We start from the raw sequence: 22,813 nt of genomic DNA, 5'->3' as shown, positions 1-22,813 counted from the left end.
CGGAGGTGCAGCTCCTGGCTGCGCTGCGTTTTTACGCAGTGGGGAGCTTCCTGGAGGTGGTGGGGGATGGCACTGGCCTCAGCAAGGCATCGGTGTCACGGAGTGTGGCAGCTGTGACACCGATTCTCCTGCGCCATGCCATGGATGGCACCCTCATTCCAATCCACAATCCCTCCCTGGTGGATCCGTGCTGGATCGGTAGAAAGCACTACGCGGCCGTCAACACACCCGCACCCACACCCCGCCCACACACACACACACGATACATGCGTAGCCTAATTGCACGTGGGGGGGAGGGGACGACCACGGGGCGCTGTGTGTGACTTATGCGTTGATAAAGAGGTGGGTGATCGATTTGCCTGGCATCGCTTGATCAGAAAATAGTTCCGACGTCCATGAAGCCGGTGAATCAGATCAATAGAACGTTTTTTTTTCTGGTTATCATCTATTGATATTCGGTACGCTACAGTTGTGGTGTCAGAATTTAATATATTTTATGTACACAAGCAGGAAAGCTGGTGCCGCGGCCCGGCGGAGAGTAAATGCTCATTTATTTGCTCAAACTTGGAGCCATATGCGATCATAATAATGATGAGAAAAGAAAACACATTAACTAATATTACAGCCTACACTGAGATTCGAACTCATACTAGCAGAAGGTTCTGCTTACTGAGGGAGCTGCTCTACCAGGGGAGCTATACGTCAGTCGTAACACTTATCAACGTCTGGACATACGTGCTGCTGTCGTGTCTTCAACCTAAAAGCTGATCTTTATACATTTTTTCGTTGAGTAAAAATCCTCTCTGAATTATGGAACTGATAAGAATCATTTCTTAAATGCTTGTATGGACGTAGAAACTTCTGTAGGCTGTGCGTAATTGTTTCTGCCTCCGCTTATTAGCCGTGGCTGCAGCGAGCGAGCAAAATCACAACCTCAGATGTCTTTAGGGTATCAGATATTTTTATTGGCTATTCTTATATTTAAGCAACATCCAGTCAGGCCGTGATATAGGCTCACGGGGGCGGACTGGGACAATAATTCAGGTCGGCAATTTTACCAGTAAACAAATGTTCCTTAAAAAACGACTAATGTAGTTTAGCTCTACTGTAAAACAAAGAAAGCACAAGTGATTATCCAAGGTCACCCGGATAATTGAGGTGTCCCACCGCTGTGAAACAATCAGTCTGAATCAATCTGATACGGTTTAGCAGTCCCCTTCTCCATTCACTCTACCTGTAGCCTAAAACAGCGCCACTCTCCATTGCAGCTACATTGTGGTCAAATGTGGAATTGTCCCAAAATCGTTTCAGCTGCAATTCAGTACTATGCTTCCACCTAGTGGCTACAGTTGTCATTGACATTTCACGCGTTGCGTGAATCTCGCTCCCCGCGAGTGAAATGGCCACTTTGAAGTAGTACCTACTGTATCAGTCCACACCCACGAAGGCTGTTTCCATGAAGTCAGAGTTGCACTTGCCCTCCCCAACAAGGACTTTGTAAGTAAGTTGTAATATCATATTATATTAAGTGATTCCCCAAAGTATTATCATTCATTAGTCTTTTTCGTTAGTCACATATGATCCAGTTAACGTTAATTCAAATGTTGTTTGTTCCAAATGAACGTGCTAGCTAGCAAGGAAAACATTTTAGCTTGCTGCTTGAGGTTGTTTGGCTTGATAGCATTCTGGTGAGTGAAAAGACTGCTAATGTTAGCAGTTTGTCGGTTGCCTAGCATGACTTGGTGCTTTGACAATTCAATGTACACGTTAACATGATTCCACGAATTCCAGGTATGTAGTTTGAATATGCGTTCATGTTAAATGCATGTTTCATACAGTATACGTTGCGTCGCTAGCAGCATGTGCGCATTGACTTTAATGTTTGACCGACCGTGTATTGTTGGCTGGTTCAAACTTTCACCATTGACAAATTCCATAAGCATTTAGGGGAAATGTGAAAATATTTACACACTGAGCAATAGGGGTGCAACGGATCAAAAAACTCACGGTTCGGATCGTTTCTCGGATCAGAGTCACGGATCGGATCATTTTTCGGATCAGCAAAAAAAAAAAAAGACAAGACAAATAAACATAACTTTGTCTTTTGTTTATTATGTAATTCTCTCTCCTCTCCTCCTGTCTCTGTCCCTTCAACCTCTTCATCTCTCTCTCCTGTCTCATTCTCTGTTGAATTTTTAAAATGAAAAGTCTAAGTATACTACTGAGTCATGATAACTATAATTTGACCTAATATTTTAATGCCATGTTTAGTCACATTATTACTTATCCATCCAAACATCCAAATAATATTATTGATGGATAATTCATACTGTGACTGAACATGGCCTTAAAATATTCTGATTCATTGCATGTCCTTTCATTTTTCAGCCTAGGCTACATTTACAGTAGGTTACAGTTTAGCATCTCTATTGGCTATCTGTTGCATCTGTAGGCTCGTTCACTATTTTTCTCATTCTCTTAGCTTATTACAATTCTCACCTTTCCTCCTCTTTGCCTGATCATCCTCTGCCTCTCTTGCTGCAACAAATGATAACTTGGATTGATGCAGCCTCTTACCACTACGCTGCATCTTGGCTCCGATTCATTTAATTGCCGTTCTAAAAATAGACCTGCAGTCACGTCGCGACCATGTTTACTTTCAGTTTTAATGAAACGAAACTTAAGGAAAAAAGTATCGAGGACATGACCTCGGTGTCCTCAATGGTGGCTACGGCCCTGACCTCTTTCCTTCATCATTATATCTGACAGGGAAGCCAAAATGCTCCCATACAGGGTATTTAAATGACGCGGGGCGTTCAAGCTCCTCCGTTCCTCCGCTCGCCATGACCAAGTTAACTTAACAAGTGTGTGGATTGAACATGCGCACAACTTTTTTTTTTTCATAAATCAATCCGCGGATCACGTGTGTGCCGAACCGAAGATATTGATCCGAACGGATCACGGATCAATGATGATCCGTTGCACCACTACTGAGCAATAGAGCCTCATTGCCTTGCTCAAGGACACTTTGTCAGCAGTTAAGACAAATGAAGCGAAATAATGTGACTTGTGCTTTACTTTGTTCTTTCCTCCCTCCTCTCTCTTTTTTCCTCTTTCTGTCATCTCTCAAGTGAGTACTCATCCTCTACCTCCTCTTTGTGTGTCAACCTCATTTCAACACAATTGGTCTCCAAAGTGGATTAAGTCTGTGTACAGATACACTTTATACACAAAAGTCTAAACAACATTTTAAAGGATATCCATTATTTTCAGTTTTTTCAGGTTTTAATATAATTCTGTAGCTTCTCGAATACAACACACAATTGTGCATACAAAACTAAAATTCACCAGGATGTTGCAATAAAGTCACATGACTTATTTCCATTGCAGTCCAGTACCAAAATTTGCTTTAAAATGACATTTTCATAAGCCCTCCTAAAAACTGACTGACCACCAAAAATGATCCTTTCAATCCCATCTACTGGAGAGACGCCGCCGCAGTCAGCCCATAACCGCCTCCCTCCATCCGAAAGGAGTGTCGTGAAGGTGTCCACCCGCCACTGCAGCTCCTCAGCGGCAGGTGGACACATTCACATTCATTCCCACATCATTGCTGTTTGCTTACAGCTGAGGGGGCGGTTCCATTTGAAAACCCCACAAAATAAAGTTGCACTTTAAAGGAAGTGTTTCAGTAGCATGTCTGTCAGAATTAGAGAGAGTCCTTACAGGACGATTTTCCTGCTTTGCAATAGTTGTCTATATTTAACACTATGCTGTTTTCTGTCTTATCATCCTCCACCAGGTCAACCTCTCTCTCCGAGTCGTCCAGAGATTGAGTCAAAGAGTGAGACAGGGACAGGGCACGGCTGGACTGATGTCACTAGATTATGTAGTGCATATACAGATTCTGGATTGTTCAAATTTGAATTCTGCTGTCCATATGGGTATGAGTCAGACTCAGTAATGTTACAGTCTCTTCCCTTTTTGTATACAACAGATATTGTTCAGAAAAATGGTTTGCTCTGTTGTTTAATTTTATGTTGATGCTCTTAAATCCATTAGTCAAGTCAGGAAAAAAGATAATATTTTTATTCCAAATAGGGTTGGGCCGATAAACGATGCCATCGTCCATCGCCAATGGCCGACCGCTATCGACCACCCCAGCCCCCCCACACATACTTTATTGCTGAAAGTGCAATAAAACCATTGCGAGTAAAAAGCTAATAAGAGCTATCACTATGATTAGTAATATTTTTCATAATCATATGCTGCAGCTTTCAGACTGGGTCGGTTTCAATACATGGATTTCTATGTTTCAGACTTCCTGTTATCAGGACCTGTTGGAAGGTGACCAGAGATCTCCATCCTGTCAGTGGAGCTACTGGCCTCCACTTCCTGGTTCCCCGGTGCTTCTGGATGATTCCCACCGCCACCTCCTCCTGCCGCACAGATCTGGGCACCCACAATCCCTCCATCAATAAAGGTAACTGTCTATGTTCAGGTGTCATCAGACAAGAAGTGACAGAGTAGGCCAGTTGTGTAACTGACCACAGTTGATCCGTGATCCGTACGGATCTGGCCCCACAGTTCGGCACGCATGTAATTGCAAAGTTAACCATCATAGTGGAAAATACAGTTTTACCACCGCTGTTACTTTTTAAAGTAATAATTCCCAAAATCTCGACGCAGAGTAAAAGATACAGGCAAGAAAGATGCGTGCTGTGTTTTCCTCTGAAGCGCAATTGGTTGATTTGAGTATTCAGAAAAGCCGTTGTGTATTGGAGCTGGGTCTACTTTGCCATGCAGGCCTCGGGACATTCCTGGACCTCTGCAAAACAGAGAACTTCGCCCTGTCACTTAGCCTATATCATGTGTGCACAAAGACGATCAACTGCCCGGTACCAGAGTTAACACAGACAATGTCGGAGATGTTGGGGGTTTTTTTTGTTTTAGAGAGATCCTTTGCTGATTTGTTTGAGAAGAGGGTATACTCATTTGGCAAGAACTGAACTGAACTGAAACATTGCCTCAGATCCTTTATTGAGTTGTCTGGGAAGAGGGTTTACTCAGGACAGATTTGAGAAACTGAACTGAACTGAATTTATATCTTTTGTTGTTTATTGCTGAATCCCCGAAAAAGTAGTGTTTTTTTGTTTTTTTTAAGCCTCCCTCCAATTAGCCTAAATTATTTTAATTGGTACATTCTGACAGGGAGGTGAATTGTTTATTAGTTGGATGTAGGTATAGGCTTGTCCTTTTAAAAATCCTTAGAGACATTAATTTGTTGTGGTTACAGATGGCTTATTTAAAAATGTCGAGAAAGCGGAAAGCGGACATCAATGAACTTCTCTTGTCCGACAATGATGACAACACAGTGACTACCAACGTCAGTGACCAGACTTTGACAACTGACAATGGCCGCGTTTCCCAGATTCGTTAAGAAGCTCTTAAGTGCTAAGATCTTCTTAGGAGCGCTCTTAAGAACGCTGTGAAAGAAGGATGTGTTTCCCAGAGTCGCTCTTAGCTTAAGAAGATCTTTCACTAAGAAGGAAATGTAAGATCGAGCTGACCCACTCTTAACAGCCTTCTTAGTGACCGAATGCTCAGTGATCAAGCGCGTCAGGGAAATTTATATCATCCACTTTGCGAAATAATAAAACAATGCTCAATGTTGAAATGCGCTCATAGCTGCGGACCACTGGCGCAAGAAAAAAAAAAAAGAAAATGGTAGATGAAAAAAACCTTTTTATTGAATTACACGTTTAAGTTTTCCGCAACATCTGCATATATGAGTTTATAGTACTACACATAAAAAAAACAACAACCCTGTGGCATTTCACAGATATCAAGGGAACAGATGTATTAAACTCAGCTGAACCTCATCCAGAGAGGCTTCCCCTGCTACTCTGCGTTGCCAAAGTCCGCGCGTGTGAGAAACCATGGCTGCAATACAGCACATTCTCCCTGCGAACCAACAGCGTTGCCGTGCGCGAAGCCAGACGGTTTACATAAATGCATACGTGCGTCAGCACTTCTCCCCACTGGACGTGCTGTCAGACCGGGCTGTCCAGGCAAAGTACCGGCTGCCCCGTGCAGAGATCCAACGGCCGTTGGATCTCTTTGCCTGGACAGCCCGGTCTGACAGCGCGCACACACACACACACACACACACACACACACACACACTTATGCGCTGATAAAGAGGTGGGTGATCGATTTGCCTGGCATCGATTGATTCAGCACAGCAGCACCGCGGTGGACAGCTCCCACTAAGAGCTTCTTAAGAAGCTTCTTTGGCTTGATCTTAAGGTTCTCCTAAGAAGGCAGTTAAGAACGCGTCTGGGAAACACCCGTATCTTAGCGCTCCTTCTTAGCCGAACCCTTCTTAAGAGCCTTCTTAAGTCCTTAAGAACGATCGAATCTGGGAAACGCGGCCAATGATGGTGGACGCAATATTGATGACCACAACACCAGTGTGCCAACTGATGGTTCAGACTTTTACACTGACATTGGGATGTCTGACTCAGATGTGGAGATTCTGAATCCTGAACCAGATTTACAAGTTAAAAACCTAGAAGATGACTTGAGAGAGTGGAGTACCAGACACCAAACCACTCATAGGTCATTAAAGCTCTGGTCTACGATCTGAAAAAGGTTTGAAAAAAGCATCCCCACCCCCACACACACCCCTCCCCTCTGTGCTCCTTAATCCCTCCCCTCTGAGCTCGTATCGCTCTCCCCTCGGAGCCCCGCGACACACCCCCCCCGAACCAAGCAACAAGAGCAACAAGCCAAAACTCCCGTAAATCTTGTAAGTCATTACAATGTCCACAGCTAAGCTCCACAGCCAAGCTAGCGTAACGTCATTAGCATGTTACAACTACGTTACAGCTAGGTAATAAGTTACTATTTATCAACAGCTAAGTTAGCCACTTCTAAAAGTTATTGAGGGCCACGAGACTTACATATGCTGCCGTCAGCTTTCATCACAACGATCGCTTACACATTGTGGCTGAAAAATAAACCTGTGTGAGTCTCGGACCAGCTGTGTGTGTCCCAGCTGCTGTCTGAGTAGCACCAGACCGCGACACAAACGTGCCCGTAAACCGTAATCTCTTGTTAATGACAGATAAGACACATAAATACACACATCGTAACGCCTATATGATAATCCATCATACTGATTTAGCAAAGGCTTCGTTTAAAACAAACGGACAAGACCGGGAGGAGGGTTAGCAAAACAGTTGAGCAGTGCCCGGGCGAGAGGTTGTTATGGAGAAATAAATCCGGACAAATAAAATAAAAATCCAGAAATAAATCCGAAACCCCTCCGCTTCACGTTGGGGTTTCATTCATCCATTCATTCATCTTACTTGCTGCTTCATTTAGCTGCCACGAGCAAATAAATAGGCTAATTTGGTGTAAACATGATAGCAATGTTAGCTTGTTGTTAGCTTACAATGCTAGCATAGAGACTAACGTCTCCGTCGAACAAGTAAACAAGTGTTGACAATACTGCAGAGACAGACACCGTCTAATAACACAGAAACAAACTAACGGCAGCTTTCACAGTCATAAGCCAGCATCAGCATGAAAGTTATCTGTCACAACATCCACAATAAAGACAAACGATTACCTGCAAAACAGAAACTCCGCTGTATCAGCATCGGGTCCATATCTTCACGGACCTTTCGCCACCGTTCAAATGATGACCCGGTGTTTATTCGGGTTTGAGCCCTCTTTGTTTCACATCTCCGCTTTGTGTCTTTTCAGTGATAGACTTTCTTTCTTTGACTCTTTGTCAGTGGGGCAAGCAGAGGCAGCTGAACTGCTCAGGGCAAAACAAACCTCTTGTCTGCTTGTAGTTTCAAATGCGGAAGTGGGTCGGGACCAGACGTGGGCAGGAGCAGGAGAGTGAGGGAGGATTGGATCGGAAAATTGATCCAATAGGAGCCATCCGGGTCGGATGGTTCCTATTGGTCAATTTCTTTTCAGTTTTACAGGTGCTACAGAGAATGGATTTATTTGGTTCCTTTTACTCTTCACATTGTGTAGGTGGTACTATTGGGTCATAACCACCATCTAAATGATGTTAATAATAATGATAAATCTTTCAAATCGTAGACCATAGCTTTAAATGACTTATTACATATTCTAAGGGATCATGTACAGTACAGACCAAAAGTTTGGACACACCTTCTCATTCAATGAGTTTCCTTTCTTTTCATGACTATTGACATTGTAGATTCACACTGAAGGCATCAAAACTATGAATTAAAACATGTGGAAATATGTACTTAACAAAAAAGTGTAAAACAACTGAAAATACGCCTTATATTCTAGTTTCTTCAAAGTAGCCACCTTTTGCTCTGATTACTGCTTTGCACACACTCTGCATTCTCTTGATGAGCTTCAAGAGGTAGTCACCTGAAATGGTTTTCACTTCACAGGTGTGCCCTGTCAGGTTAAATAAGTGGGATTTCTTGCCTTATAAATGGGGTTGGGACCATCAGTTGTGTTGTGCAGAAGTCAGGTGGATACACAGCTGATAGTCCTACTGAATAGACTGTTAGAATTTGTATTATGGCAAGAAAAAAGCAGCTAAGTAAAGAAAAACGAGTGGCCATCATTACTTTAAGAAATGAAGGTCAGTCAGTCCGAAAAATTGGGAAAACTTTGAAAGTGTCCCCAAGTGCAGTCGCAAAAACCATCAAGCGCTACAAAGAAACTGGCTCACATGAGGACCGCCCCAGGAAAGGAAGACCAAGAGTCACCTCTGCTGCGGAGGATAAGTTCATCCGAGTCACCAGCCTCAGAAATCGCAGGTTAACAGCAGCTCAGATTAGAGACCAGGTCAATGCCACACAGAGTTCTAGCAGCAGACACATCTCTAGAACAACTGTTAAGAGGAGACTGTGTGAATCAGGCCTTCATGGTAGAATAGCTGCTAGGAAACCACTGCTAAGGACAGGCAACAAGCAGAAGAGACTAGTTTGGGCTAAAGAACACAAGGAATGGACATTAGACCAGTGGAAATCTGTGCTTTGGTCTGATGAGTCCAAATTTGAGATTTTTGGTTCCAACCACCGTGTCTTTGTGCGACGCAGAAAAGGTGAACGGATGGACTCTACATGCCTGGTTCCCACCGTGAAGCATGGAGGAGGAGGTGTGATGGTGTGGGGGTGCTTTGCTGGTGACACTGTTGGGGATTTATTCAAAATTGAAGGCATACTGAACCAGCATGGCTACCACAGCATCTTGCAGCGGCATGCTATTCCATCCGGTTTGCGTTTAGTTGGACCATCATTTATTTTTCAACAGGACAATGACCCCAAACACACCTCCAGGCTGTGTAAGGGCTATTTGACCAAGAAGGAGAGTGATGGGGTGCTGCGCCAGATGACCTGGCCTCCACAGTCACCGGACCTGAACCCAATCGAGATGGTTTGGGGTGAGCTGGACCGCAGAGTGAAGGCAAAAGGGCCAACAAGTGCTAAGCATCTCTGGGAACTCCTTCAAGACTGTTGGAAGACCATTTCAGGTGACTACCTCTTGAAGCTCATCAAGAGAATGCCAAGAGTGTGCGAAGCAGTAATCAAAGCAAAAGGTGGCTACTTTGAAGAACCTAGAATATAAGACATATTTTCAGTTGTTTCACACTTTTTTGTTAAGTATATAATTCCACATGTGTTAATTCATAGTTTTGATGCCTTCAGTGTGAATCTACAATTTTCATAGTCATTAAAATAAAGAAAACTCTTTGAATGAGAAGGTGTGTCCAAACTTTTGGTCTGTACTGTACATGTACTCCCCAAAGATGCACGCACGTTACTAGCCACTCCTCAAGCCATTGACAGTCAGTCAAAATGCAATGGACAGTATGTATATTATGGCTTAGAGGGGGGCATTTCCCGTGTACTGTGTCAAGATGCTGCTTTCAGACAACAACATAGTGCTGTCAGCTTGGATGTAAACATTGATGGACTACCCATCTTTAAAAGTAGCAGGCTTCAGTTCTGGCCAACACTAGTAAAATTCAACAATTTCAATCCCTTTATTGTGGCATTATACTGCGGAGAAAACAAACCTGAGCCCCTTGATGATTATCTCATAGACTTTTTGGAGGAGTTCAAGAATCTCCGACAGAATGGTCTGGTGTATCTAGCTAAAAAGTATGCCATAAATATTCACACCTTTGTTCGTGATGCACCAGCAAGAGCATATTTAAAATGCATTAAAGGTCATACTGCATAACAGTTGTGAGAGGTGCCAAGTGAAAGGCCAGTATGTCGAAAGAAGAGTCGTCTTCAATCAACTGACATCCACTTTGCGCACAGATGACGCATTTAGTCGCATAGAGTATTCCCGCCATCAAACTGGGGCTAGCCCTTTAATAGCTGCTGGGATTCCCTGTGTGAGTGCCTTTGCATTGGACTATATGCATATGATTTGCTTGGTAGTTGTGAGGCGCATGTTGGTGTATCTGACCAGAGGCCCAAAACTGTGTAGGCTCTCTGTGAGACAGAGATGTGATATCTCACAAAAACTTAAAATGCTCAAAGGCCAGATGCCCAGCGAGTTTGTGCGACACGGGACCCCGTACTAAAAAATGCTGTGTCCTCAAAGCTGTACGCTCATTTTCTGACGTTGACCGTGGCAGTATCCATCATGCTAAGGATTCTATGAGTCTGTGGTTGCCAGTGCTATTCTGTTTGCTGTTGTGTGCTGGGGCAGCAGGCTGAGAGAAGCAGATGCCAACAGACTCAACAAGCTGATCAGGAAGGCCAGTGACATTGTGGGAGTGGAGCTGGACACTTCGACAACAGTGTCAGACAGGAGGATGCTGTCGAAGTTGCGGGCGATACTGCAGTATGGCTCTCACCCTCTCCACAACGCTCTGGTCAAACAGAGGAGCACCTTAAGCAAGAGACTAATTGCTCTAAAATGCATCACTGAGCGCCACAGGAAGTCATTCCTACCTGTGGCCATTAAACTTTACAACTCCTCCTTCTGATGATCAGACTCAAATGGCTATATATATTTATATATGTATATATATGTTTATCTATGTATATTTCCCATATACCATGTTTTTATTGCACTGTATATATGTACATACTTGGAGTGGTCATTGTACACTTGAGATTGTCTACTTTATTATTTTATTTTGTTGTCTACTTTACTTTGTATTTATATATCTTTATCTTTATCTCATGTTTCCATTCATGCTATTTCAATCTCTACTTTGCACGGAGCAGCTGGAACAAAAATAATTTCCCTCCGGGGATTAATAAAGTATTCTGATTCTGATTGATTCTGATGCTGGACTCAGATGACGAAACAAGAGCTGCCTATTTGGACTTTTCCTCTGAACTGATCAGGCACTTTGTGTCTACCTGCACTCTATGGCAAAACATTCAGTGTGTACAATGTGCATGCCTTGTTACACATCCACGAAGATGTCTCTCGTTTTCAGGTGTTCCAAAAACCATTAGCACAGGTGTTCAAATGCATTGCCGAAATTGAACATGCCCAGAGGAATTCCTATGCACAGCCTGAGGCAAAGCCAAAAATGTACATTTCCACATAACGGAGAGACCGCTGCTTCCTGCTGGACGATGAGAGATTTGCCTTTGTTCAAGAGAGGAGAGGAGACAGGACAGTAGTTTGCGATGAAATAAAACAGAGCCACACTCTCGACTTCTTTGACACACCATGTCAGTCAAAGCTGTTGAACATTGTGTACATAAAGAGTGGCTGTACATTTAAAAGAAAAGAAGTCAAGGAAAAATACCTCAATCACAAGGTGGCCTGCCTACCTTTCAACAATGGATCTGTCCTGATTCCTCTGCAGCATGGCATTGAACATTCATATTGAAGGTTGGCAAGCCGTCTTTGCTTTAATGTAATGTTAATGCCTCACATCAATTTAAATCAGTGGTTCTCAAAGTGTGTTCAAGGGACCTCCAAGGGTCCTTGAGTGGGTTCAAGGGGGTGCCCAGCAAAAAGGGGAATAATTTGTTTTCACTATAATTACATCCATAAGTAACACAGTGACAGAATGTCTGACTATTTTGGTCATGGGTTTCATACACTTTCTGTAATAAAACCTCTAAAAGCAAAAATCTGTCTAGGCCGATCACAATTACTGACCACAATCTTATTGCATGATCGTCAGATTCCACAATCAAGGAAATTCTACTCCAAATGTTATAAGAGCAGCGTGGCTCCTTTTTTAAAGAGCATAGCAAGTCAGTGGTAAAGCAAGAGAGAAAGTGACAGCAGCTGAGCTCAGAGCAGACAGGTGTAGGTGAGAAGCATAAATAGGGTGGGGGCAGAAAATGATGGATTCCAACCATCTTCACACAATAGAAATATGAGGACTGTAGTGCCTCTACAGGGCGGATGGGGAACAGTCACCCTCCACATAGCGCGAACGTCACGTGCGTCATACGTCACCAGCGTCATACGTCACCAGCGTTTGCATCGTATGCATGTGTGTCACGTGACGCCTCCCTCTCCCACTCCAGCACGCTAACAGATCGTTACTATGGTTACTACTTCCAACAACTCCTAGCGTTACGACTTCCAACAGGATAAAGGCAGAGACGTTCTAGGACTTTGATAAAGGTACGAGATTATCGTTTAGTTTAAAATATTAGTGTCTGTGTTAAAAGCCAGAAGTCACTAGTGTAACGTCAGTTCTCAACTTCATGTGTGGCAGGCAGACGACAGCAAGAACGAGAGAGAGAGAGTGAGAGAGAGAAATGAAAAAAATAACGGCCTTCTTTGCCAAAAGACCGAGGCCAGAGTGTCTGGGTTGGCGCTGGACACGGACGGGGATCTAGTGGACCAGCGTTAGCTTTGGCCTTCATGCATTCATCATATTTGGGTTTGTGGTGTTTTTTCAGGTGGTTGAATAAGTTAGTTGTGTTGCCCTGTGGTGCAGACACAACTCTGAAAAGAGAAGGAGTTTAGGAAGTTAGAAGTTTTAGAAGTGTTAGGGGCGGGACACCGCCGCAAAATGTTGTCCAGATAGAGACAGACTGAGCGATTTTTTCAGGGTTGAGCGGCATAGCTGGACGGAGCGATATCGCTCGCGGCACGTCAGGACAGGCTGATTGAAAAGGACACATTCTAATCACTTTTCCTCGCTCGTGTCACTGTATGTCAGGACGGGGTGTCACACTGTTGAATATAATTTGAGGCTGCCGCTGCTGCAGGGTGCGCTCGCTTGCTATTTAGGCAGCTTAATGAAGCCCTAACCTTTCGTTCGCCCCCTAGTGGTTGGCTGACTACTGGGTTGAGAAAGTGCTTGATTTGATATGCAACAGAGCCCGCCTTTTTAAATGTTAATATCGCGATGATCATCTTAATTTAATCGTGGCAGCCAAAATCATGATCGTGATTAAAATTCGATTAATTGTGCAGCCCTACGCCAGGTTTATATAGTTAGTAGTGAGTGATTTCGGACAGTCATTGTTTTCCTATGGTCGGCTTTGGCGCTCCCTAGGCGCTCTTAAAAAAAACCCAGACACACTGGACTGGAAGGATCCGGTCAGGCGTTTTTACAAAGCCAAAAAAATGCGGACAGTCACATGCAAAGACAAAAACTGTACAATCTGTTCCTAGGTTGATTTCGTGGATCCATAATAAATAATATTTTGGTATTATTGTTGTGGTTTTTTAATATTTTTGATCCATCTTGGTGTAAACTAAGATTTTCATTAGTAAAATCACGATTTTTCACTTAATACATCACACTCTCAAGGTCGGCTCACACACTTCGCACGCGCGCATGTCATCCAGGTTCTCCAGCCTTTGCCACCTTGGTCTCAAAAAAACCCAGGGAAAACCCTGGAAGAAATCAACAGTTAAGTTGTGTAGTAGTAGTAAATGTACTGTTTAAGTTTCAGTTTGTAATATAAACATTATCAAACATTAACCAGGGGTCGAAAATATAAATGGCCCGGTGGCCCGGACGTTTTAAAACCGTCAGGGCCACCAGAACGCTCCAAGCACTGGCCCGGTGGGGCCAGCATGGATTAAAGTTCTCCGTCGCTACGACAGATTTCCGTCATTCAAACTTAACAGAGGCGACTTGTGAGATCAATGTAGATCGGAGGAGAACTGTTGGCTGATTTTTATTGACAGATTGTCACACTCTACAGCCAATTGTATCGATAACAGTGTGTGCGCGCCTGACCAATGACAGTGTAGTGACCCACACAGGTTATGTTATGTTAGTGATGACAGAAAGGTGATAACTCGCCATCAGACTGACAAGGCTGCAAAAGTTGCTGATTGTATAATGTATTTTTCTGTTAAATGATAAGACCCTCACTTTAAACAATATTATTAACAATAATAATTAATGATAATGATGATGAGAAGAAGAAGTAGGAAAATAGCGTATTGAAAAGTTCTGTAAATGGTTGATTATTTGAAAGAGTAAAACTTGAGAGAAGCTTGGCAAAAATAAAGACAGTTTGATTTCATAGATTGAAAATTACATTGAAAAGACAAAAAAACATTTTGAGTGTGAATAGAACAGCTGTTCAGATCATCCTCCTGTAAAACACTGTCGGTCAAATATTTAAACTTGATGTCTGCATTAGAGAACATGGTGTGGGGTGAGGCTGTAAATCTTATCTTATTTTTTTAGCAAGTGTCAAGTAAAATGCCCTGTAACAGGGAGGGGGGCGCAAAAATCAACCAACTGAGGAGGAGATGGAGGAAGAACTGATTGTGCTTGAGTAATGCAGCACTGTTTGCACTTTGATTTATGTATTTGCACTTTTTGACCTCAGTACTGCAGTATTAAAATAAATGTTATTAAATCAAATTGTTCTTTTTCGTTATTATGGTGATCGATTCCTGGGCCAGTGGTTACAATGGTGGGGCCAGTGATCATATTTCCCTTATTGTCTACCCCTGTTAACATCTTTTGTTCTGCTTGCTGTGCCTGAACATTGATTACCATCTCCCAAAATGCAGTGGAAAACTATAATAATAATAATAATAATAATACATATTAAATAAACTACTAATAGGTGATTTTCTAGCACACTTTTTGTTTTATCTTGTACTGGCTTTAGGTGTGAGGTAGTCTTTAGTGTAATTTCTATGTGCCTTTTGTATTTAACCTGCTGATACAATGCAAGGGTAAATAATTATTTTTTAATATGAACAAATCATTCAATTTTCTCTTCAGAGTAGGCCAGATCGATGCATTCAATTGTTAAAATTGACAAATGTTCATACAATTGACAAATGCATACCCCTGGACCCCCCTAGTTGTACCCAGTTTTCTCTATCCAGGCAACGTTCTCATCTTTTTTACCCCTAACCTGTTTGAATCCCTGTAAACTACTTTTATTGAATTGAATGACCTTGAAGATTACTACATGGTACCACAGAAACAACAGTGATCCATACATTTTCTGTCCTTTTCTGTTGCAGGTCATGCTCTACGCCAGAGCAGTTTGGAGGGAAAATGGGAAGGAAATGGAGGGGGTCATCCCTGATACGTGGATTGACATGACACAGAAAAACAGTAAGGTGGCCAAAGAAGAGGGTGAAATATTGCTTTAAACATCATGTGGCCCCTACAAAGGACTGGGAAACCTTTCCTTTGCTTAAAAGAAAATTTACCTCAAGTAACCTCTTATACTTTGACACAACAGTAAAACTATTACTGCAAATCTGTTCAAATGTGAGGAATTATGTGGAGTATACATTGATATATTGAAGCTGTGATGACATGCATGAACTGTAGGCTTTGAAGCAAGTGTTTGTGACTGTGAAGAATTTGATCAGACCAACCAAGCTGAACAACATGAGGATAAGAAGGAGGTTCAAGCACATGAGAGGAGGATCAAAAAAACAAAAACTGTTGTTCCAGGTAAGTCCTCTTCATTGGTGGAATAAGAAAAACATGCAAATTCATGTTGTTACAATTGAAACATGTTTTAATATTTAAAGGATCTGGATCTGACCTGTCTGAGGTGACTGCTGAGGGGGAGGATAAACAGAGAAATAGAGGTACAGAAATGTTTCTTGTGGCATTCATTGAAGGTGTATAGAGAAGTTGCTTGTGCTCAGTACAAAATAAAGTAAACTGTACAGTAACATTGCTATTTTTTTGATATCCCTCATTTTCTGTTTAGATGTAAATCCTACAATACCCCCCTTTCCCATCCCACCAGTCAAAATATCAAAGAATGGTGAGTTGCTGCTGAGATGACATGCACATTTTAACCAGATTGTTGAGTTAAGTCTTTGAAATATATTACATTACATTATTACAACGCACTGTTGAATCTGCTTTTGTAAGTAATTCTGTTGCCTTACTGGGCCTGTCCAGGGGTGTATTCCAGAAAGGGAGTTTAGTGAAAACTCCTGAGTTTGTTAAGCCTGAGATGAGGGAAACTGTATTCAATTCCAGAAAGAGAGGGAACTTAAACTCTGGGTCTGTTATCGTGGTAACTGACTCCGTGAACCTAACCTGCTCACTGGCAGGTTTTCTCAAACAAACTCTGAGTTTCTCTATGCCTCCTGCCTCTTACAGAGCAGACTAGGGCTGTAGCTATCGATTCTTTTTGGAATCGATTAATCTAGCACTTTATCGATCGATTAATCGATTAATCGTATATACATATTTTTTGCATTTTTAAACAACCAAAACAAATAATGCATGACGAAAATGATGTGGCTGTAAAATGATCAACCATTTGGCTTTTATTTCTTTAAAAAACAGAGGTATTTCTTACAACTCCAACATTTGGCTCCAAAACTTTATTGCAATTTACTCATTTAGTGCAAGTGCAAACAATTAAATAACAATACAGTTTCAACTTACTGTAAAACATGTATAACATGTAACACTATGAATCAATACAAACTTAAATAGTAACGGCCATTTTGCCTTAGTGTTGTCTTATACAACATTACAAAAAGGGATTGCACCTTCTAACCACCTGCTAACAAATAATATATAATCTCTGGGATAGGCCTATTTGCTATGGTAACCTAGCAACCTATGTGTGTGCACACATGCTGTGTTATATATAATTTTATGTTATACATAGCACCAAATCACAACAGAAGTCATTTAAGGTCACTTTTCCTATAGAACCGGTCCGGACCGTGTTCATTTAATTAATAATTTCTTCATCGTCGCGCATCTACAATTCTCCTCCGCTCTGTTTTACGAAGGTAGGAGCTCCGGACCGACGTAAACAAACACACGTGCACACACACTTACAGACAGACAGAGAGAGAGAACATGTCACGTCGGTTTCAACTGTCTGTAAAGCAGATATCATATCTAGGCTACGTTTTTTAAACGCGCACAAACTGATTCTGCTCTGGCATGTCATCTCGAGCCTTCGCAGTTCTCCGTCGTGGTGGCGGATACGCAATGCAATCACCCCCGGGCTGCTGGAGAACCAGCGTGAGGACGTGAGTTTAGAGGACCAATCACAGCCCTTGCCATCTCCGTTTCCCCTCGACGGAGTGACGGACACTCCGCGCCCGGAGAGTACGGAGAGGCTGTCCGTCAGGCTCTCCGGCTGGCTCTCCGGCTCTCCGGCGACGGAGAGGGCTCTCCGTGTCCGTGTACGGCACTTTACGCAGTAGTATTAACAACGGTCCGTGTGGAACATTCAAGATCCCTGCGCGTCATAGGAATTTAACGACGCTTCGAGGCAGAGTTTTTGCCTCGACCAATTTTTGTAATCGAGTAACTCGAGTAACTCGATGAATCGTTACAGCCCTAGAGCAGACACACTGTTTTATTTCCTCATTGACCCCAGATCGAAACACATTTATCAGTGGAGTCATCCTGGTTGGATAGTTTGTTACTTAGGACTATTGAAAGTTACCACTTTTAAGCGCAGTCCGTCATTTCCTTGAACAGCGGTCTTTGCCCTCAGATTCCAGTATCACACAGCATCAAGTCACTCAGCTCAGAATAAAACCTCTGCATGTCTTTTTTTTATAACACTGTGACTCTGCACACAACACAGCTGTCAGTTTGTTAGAACAGTTCCACAAAAATGGGATGAAGCACTTTTGCGATGACAGGAAAAAAAACGCTGCAAGTGGGTTTTTACATTAGCAAGGTAGTTAACTTAACGGTAAGTTAACAGAGGGTTAACTACACAGCTAACAACAAGCTTACAATGAGTAGGGTGATAAAAGCACAACACATCACTCACCACCAACATTAAGTGGCCAGCCAATCTGCTGTCTTTGTCTCTGTTCTGATAGTTTCTGTCTGACATATCTGTCCCGCCCTTAGGCTCCAAGGCCCAAGAAAATACAAATAGTAAGTATTAGAAACAATCTACGTTCTTTAACTCATTTATTTTTTACCACCCCATCTGAAACGACAGTATTTGAGCTGTAATTAGGAATATTAAACTGCAATTTCATTTTTTGCAATTGTCTTATTACATTTGTCATCCTTTTGCTGTTCATTATGACAGTGCCATAACCAAAGATATTTTCAAAACCCCAGAAAACAACTTCTGATTCCGTTTGTTAAAGGAACTTGGAGCAGGATTTGTGAAAAAATAAACATGCATTTTAAGTTTTTTAATGCTAATGGGTGATGAAGCGTTCAAAACCAAAAAGAATGAGCCCACCCACGTATCTCTCCATTGCCTTGAACAGGCTGTGTGCTGCATAATGTACTGCAATTCAGTGTCCAAATTTCCCGCGCAGTCCTGCGGACGTGACGTAAGATGACGCTGAATGCGCATCCTCGATGGCTTTCAACTTGGATACGGGAAGAAGACAAGCGCGGGGCACCCAAACTAGTGTTTGGGTAGTAATGGATTCTGCTACAGCCAGCAAACGACCCACCACCACACAAAGTCCACTAAAAAGTCATACTAAGAAGAAAACAAAGGTTTTATCAGCGGCATTGTCGTGAGTCGAAACGAAATTACAACCAAAGCCGGGCTGGCACCCGAATAAACAACGGATACGCGTTCAACTAATGGAGGCAGCTTCAACTTGAATTGGGACTGAAAACAGATGCTGACATGTAGGGCTGCCCGATAAATCGAATTTTCATCATCATCGCAATATGAACATGTGCGATAAACACATCGCAAAAGACTGCCTGACATGCGATGAATAAGAAAAATCATTTTGTTTACATGCAGCATGCCTGCACCGTGAGCATGCTAACATTTAGCCTATCAGACGGAGCCCTGGGTACAAGGACCAATCAGATGAAGCTCCAGCTAGCCGTTAGCTACCCTGACAAAATTAATCGTCATCAGGTTATGATGGCTGAGGGAGGAGAGAAAAGCGATGAAAATGGTCGACGAAGAACAGCACTTCTGCTATATGGAGTTATTTTGGATTCAGGAGAGACAACGTTGTAACGTGGGCTGGTGAAGGGGAAGGTGATGGTCCACTTTAGTGCGGCAACGCCTGGTAACTCAAGAGACGGCAGGCAGAGAGAAAATGCAGGCACCTCCAGTCCCTGAAGCTACCGGTACTTCAGGTGATTTAGAACATCTTTAGAACAACGCATGATGATTTTAAATGAGTTTTTGAGCGCTCTCAGCGCTAAAAGCGCGTTTGGTGGACACAAGCCCTAACTCAGACAATTCCAATCACATTTTAAAGGATATCGACTGATTATCGTTATCGCCAAAATCCCCCAAAATATCGAGATATTATTTTTTGCCCATATCGCCTACCCCTAATCGTGACTAACTAATGTTTCTGTTTTGGGTTGCACAGGTTCATCCAGGTCCGTGGGCCGGGACAGGTCAACTAGTCGTAAGTATTGCCAGTCCCACTTGGCTTGTTTTATTGAACATCAAATTAGCATGCAATGTCTCTTTCCCAGTCCACAGTATTCCCCCTGCCAGAAGCAAGTAAGTATACAAGTACAAGGATATTTCCATGTCAGAACCAGACTAATTAGTTATGTTTTATTACATTGCGTTCTCTTTGTAACTGTGTTTGCAGAATTCAGGTTTTCATCTTGCTGCTTTGGCATTGTGGCAATAACACATTGTGTGTTACAGCCACAGGGCATTTATGTCATTGGGTCTAGGACAATCTCCTGATAACCTTGTTCTTGAATGAAACATCAAAGGCTTTATCATACAGGGTTAAGGTTTCCCTGTTGAATCAAGTGTTGAGTAACTAAATGGTAAATGGTAAATGGTCTGCATTTCTATAGCGCTTTTCCAGTCCTCTCGGACAGCTCAAAGCGCTTTACAATACATGCCACATTCACCCATTCACACGCACATTCATACACTGATGCCGGAGGCTGCCATGCAAGGCGCCAACTGCTCATCAGGAGCAATTTGGGGTTCAGTATCTTGCTCAAGGATACTTCGACATGTAACTGGGGGGAGCTTAATTGAACTAATTGAATCCTCAATTTTTCTGGGATTACTAGAGAGCGCTCTCTCACAGGCTGAGATGCCTTACTGTTATCAGAGAACCAGGATTACGGTGAGTAATCAAGTTTCTCTTCATTTCTCTTTATTGCCAGAGTTCCAGAAAATAGTCATCACAAAGCTGGTGACTCTCACTGATGTAATTAAAAAGCTGCAGAGGGGCGAACATCACACTGCAACTCATAAACAGGATGGAGACATTGGAGGAGTTCCAGAGAGAGGAGGCTTCTCTTCTGGACATCCAAAAAAATGATACCTTGGTAAGATGTTTTCAATCTCTAATGCCAATTATTTTCATATGGAGACTGCAGTGATACCGACACTACAGGCAGCACTGCTATGTGCTAATGTTGAAATTAGGCCTGTCAAAATGGTAGCCTGATTGAAATTGTTTGAGCTGACTGTGATAATTTTGCATAATCGTTAGATTAGTCAAGGAAATTGTAGTCCATTGTTAGAAATGTCTAAACTTGGTGTTATAAGAGCAGTGTGGCTCCTTTTTAAAAGAGTGTGTGGTGGAACAAGAGAGAGTGATGTGGCTGAGCTCAGAGCAGACAGGTGTTGGTGACAGAGCAGAGAAGAAATTAACAGTTAAGTAGTAGTAGTAGTTGTAGTTGTAGTTAAGTTTGTCTCTGAAGCTCTTTAGAACCAAGACACTCCCGAGTCTTGCATCCCAGCTGCTGGGTAAAGTGAGGGAGGTTAACCCTTTAAGTAAAGGATAATGTACAGCGAGCCAGTCATTATTGCCAAATTAATCCCAACAGGGTGATGCAGGATTACACGGATACTTAATATAGAAATTAATAATTTGACACCAAATATTGATTTAAAAATTATTTTAAAACGTTTTTTTCTCCTTTCTTCGGATTGATATGATTGGACTCCAGAGTCTATGATCAGAACTACGTCCATAGCAATAAACTGTTGTTCATAGCAGCGGTCTGCTCTTCAGAAATAACAGACCATAGTTGACCAATCAGAATCAAGTATTCAACAAAGCCGTGTAATAAATACTGGTGGCTAAATAACAGCAGGAGTAGAGGTAAACATCAGTTTAGAGAAACGAATTATAGCACATTGTAGTAGAAACAATGTCATTTTATTTTTCTTGACGCGCCAGAACATTATTACCATCTCCCCAAATGCATTGGAAGACTGCATTATTAATGACAATAAACTACTAGAACTGATTTTCCAACACAATTTTTGTTTTCTTGTTTTGTCTTTTACAGGCTAAGGATGAGGTGATCTTTTGGGCAAATTCTATATGCCTATTGTATTTAATCTGCTGATACACTGTGTGGGAAAATAATTAATATTTAAGTTTAACAAATCTTTCAATTTTCTCAAGAGTACACCAGATTGATGCATTTATTGTTAAAATTGACAATGTTCTTCAGGGCAACAAAACACTGGTCAGCACTAGTTGTACTCAGTTTTCTCTATCGACGCAATGTTCTCACCTTTTTACCCCTAATATGTTTGCATGTCTGTTTTTAATTATAGGTTTGTCAGCTGGCAAGAGTGGGGGGAAAGACATTAAGGACTGCACGCACAAAGTGCTGGACAGGTATTTATTTACTCATAATATTACACATTTATTATAAAGAGTATGGTCTAGACCTGCTCTTTAGGAAAAGTGCAATGAGATAACTTCTGTTATGAATTGGCGCTATATAAATAAAACAGTTGATCATGTTAGGTTAGCTCTGCCTTGGTTGTCTTGTGTCCCCAATTTGTTTTCATTTTGGGGTTGAGAGAGTTCAGTTGATGATTTGAAGTTTGCCTAGCCTTGAACACTAAGTACGCCTACTGACTTCCTGTGTGTGCATATAGCACAAAGGATAATTGCATATCTTTTTTGTCTTTAATTAGGCTCTTCACCAATCAGCTGATGACCTTCTTCAACATGAAGGGGAAGGGGAAGAAGGATAAGATGTTTGAAGTTTGAGGGGAAAAAAATGTTTTCAGCAATAAAAGGTATGGTCCTTTTTAAAAGTACTGTTATGAAATGAGCGGAATGTTGATTAATGTCGGGCTTGATGTAATGTTACTTGATTTCTGATTTACTTATTAATTGATTTAATTTAATTGATTCATTGACTACTTTATTTTCAACTATGTGTACATGTCTCCTGCAAGCTAGCCTCAAAGTGGCATTTGTATTTATGTACTTTACATGTGGGGTTTTTTGTTTGTTTGTTTGCTTTCATTGTAGCTGCTGTCATGAAATGGGACCCGACTGCAACAGAGGCCCAAGTAAGTAGTGCAGCTGCCGACCATTTCAAACATGCCCCTGGGAGAGTTGGGGTTGGTGGCTACACTCAATAATTGCTTTGGACGTTGGCACCAGCCCTTCCCCTTCATACCTTTTA

General features: G+C 42.1%; 1 protein-coding gene across 5 annotated transcripts; it reads left to right on the top strand.

The window, feature by feature from the left end:
* The first annotated feature begins 1,426 nt into the window (after positions 1 to 1,426).
* On the top strand, positions 1,427 to 22,813 carry LOC311257145 (uncharacterized protein). Of its 5 annotated transcripts, none has more exons than XM_084352617.1 (13): positions 1,427 to 1,497; positions 3,803 to 3,944; positions 4,320 to 4,483; positions 15,463 to 15,556; positions 15,779 to 15,904; positions 15,985 to 16,044; positions 16,170 to 16,226; positions 18,305 to 18,331; positions 19,765 to 19,803; positions 20,534 to 20,698; positions 21,945 to 22,008; positions 22,314 to 22,418; positions 22,657 to 22,813. In XM_084352617.1, exons 4-10 carry the CDS (start codon positions 15,466 to 15,468, stop codon positions 20,689 to 20,691), a joined length of 558 nt encoding a protein of 185 aa, XP_084208743.1. In that variant the 5' UTR covers positions 1,427 to 1,497; positions 3,803 to 3,944; positions 4,320 to 4,483; positions 15,463 to 15,465; the 3' UTR covers positions 20,692 to 20,698; positions 21,945 to 22,008; positions 22,314 to 22,418; positions 22,657 to 22,813. The 5 variants fall into 5 exon arrangements, with proteins under 5 accessions (XP_084208743.1, XP_084208741.1, XP_084208742.1 ...); XM_084352615.1 differs by having other exon boundaries at positions 3,132 to 3,944; XM_084352616.1 differs by having other exon boundaries at positions 1,427 to 1,501.

Source organism: Pagrus pagrus (assembly GCF_965226575.1).
Source record: "Pagrus pagrus genome assembly, chromosome: 5".
NCBI classification, from domain to species: domain Eukaryota; kingdom Metazoa; phylum Chordata; class Actinopteri; order Spariformes; family Sparidae; genus Pagrus; species Pagrus pagrus.
This window is presented reverse-complemented; position numbering and strand designations above follow the sequence as displayed.

Bases quoted from the DNA above. Each gene is read 5' to 3' on its own strand.
- LOC311257145 (XM_084352617.1), top strand. From the start codon at position 15,466: ATGCTCTACGCCAGAGCAGTTTGGAGGGAAAATGGGAAGGAAATGGAG. The intron at 15,557-15,778 runs GTAAGGTGGCCA...CATGAACTGTAG, and splicing joins TGACATGACACAGAAAAACA to GCTTTGAAGCAAGTGTTTGT. The intron at 19,804-20,533 runs GTAAGTATTGCC...CTTTATTGCCAG, and splicing joins CCGGGACAGGTCAACTAGTC to AGTTCCAGAAAATAGTCATC.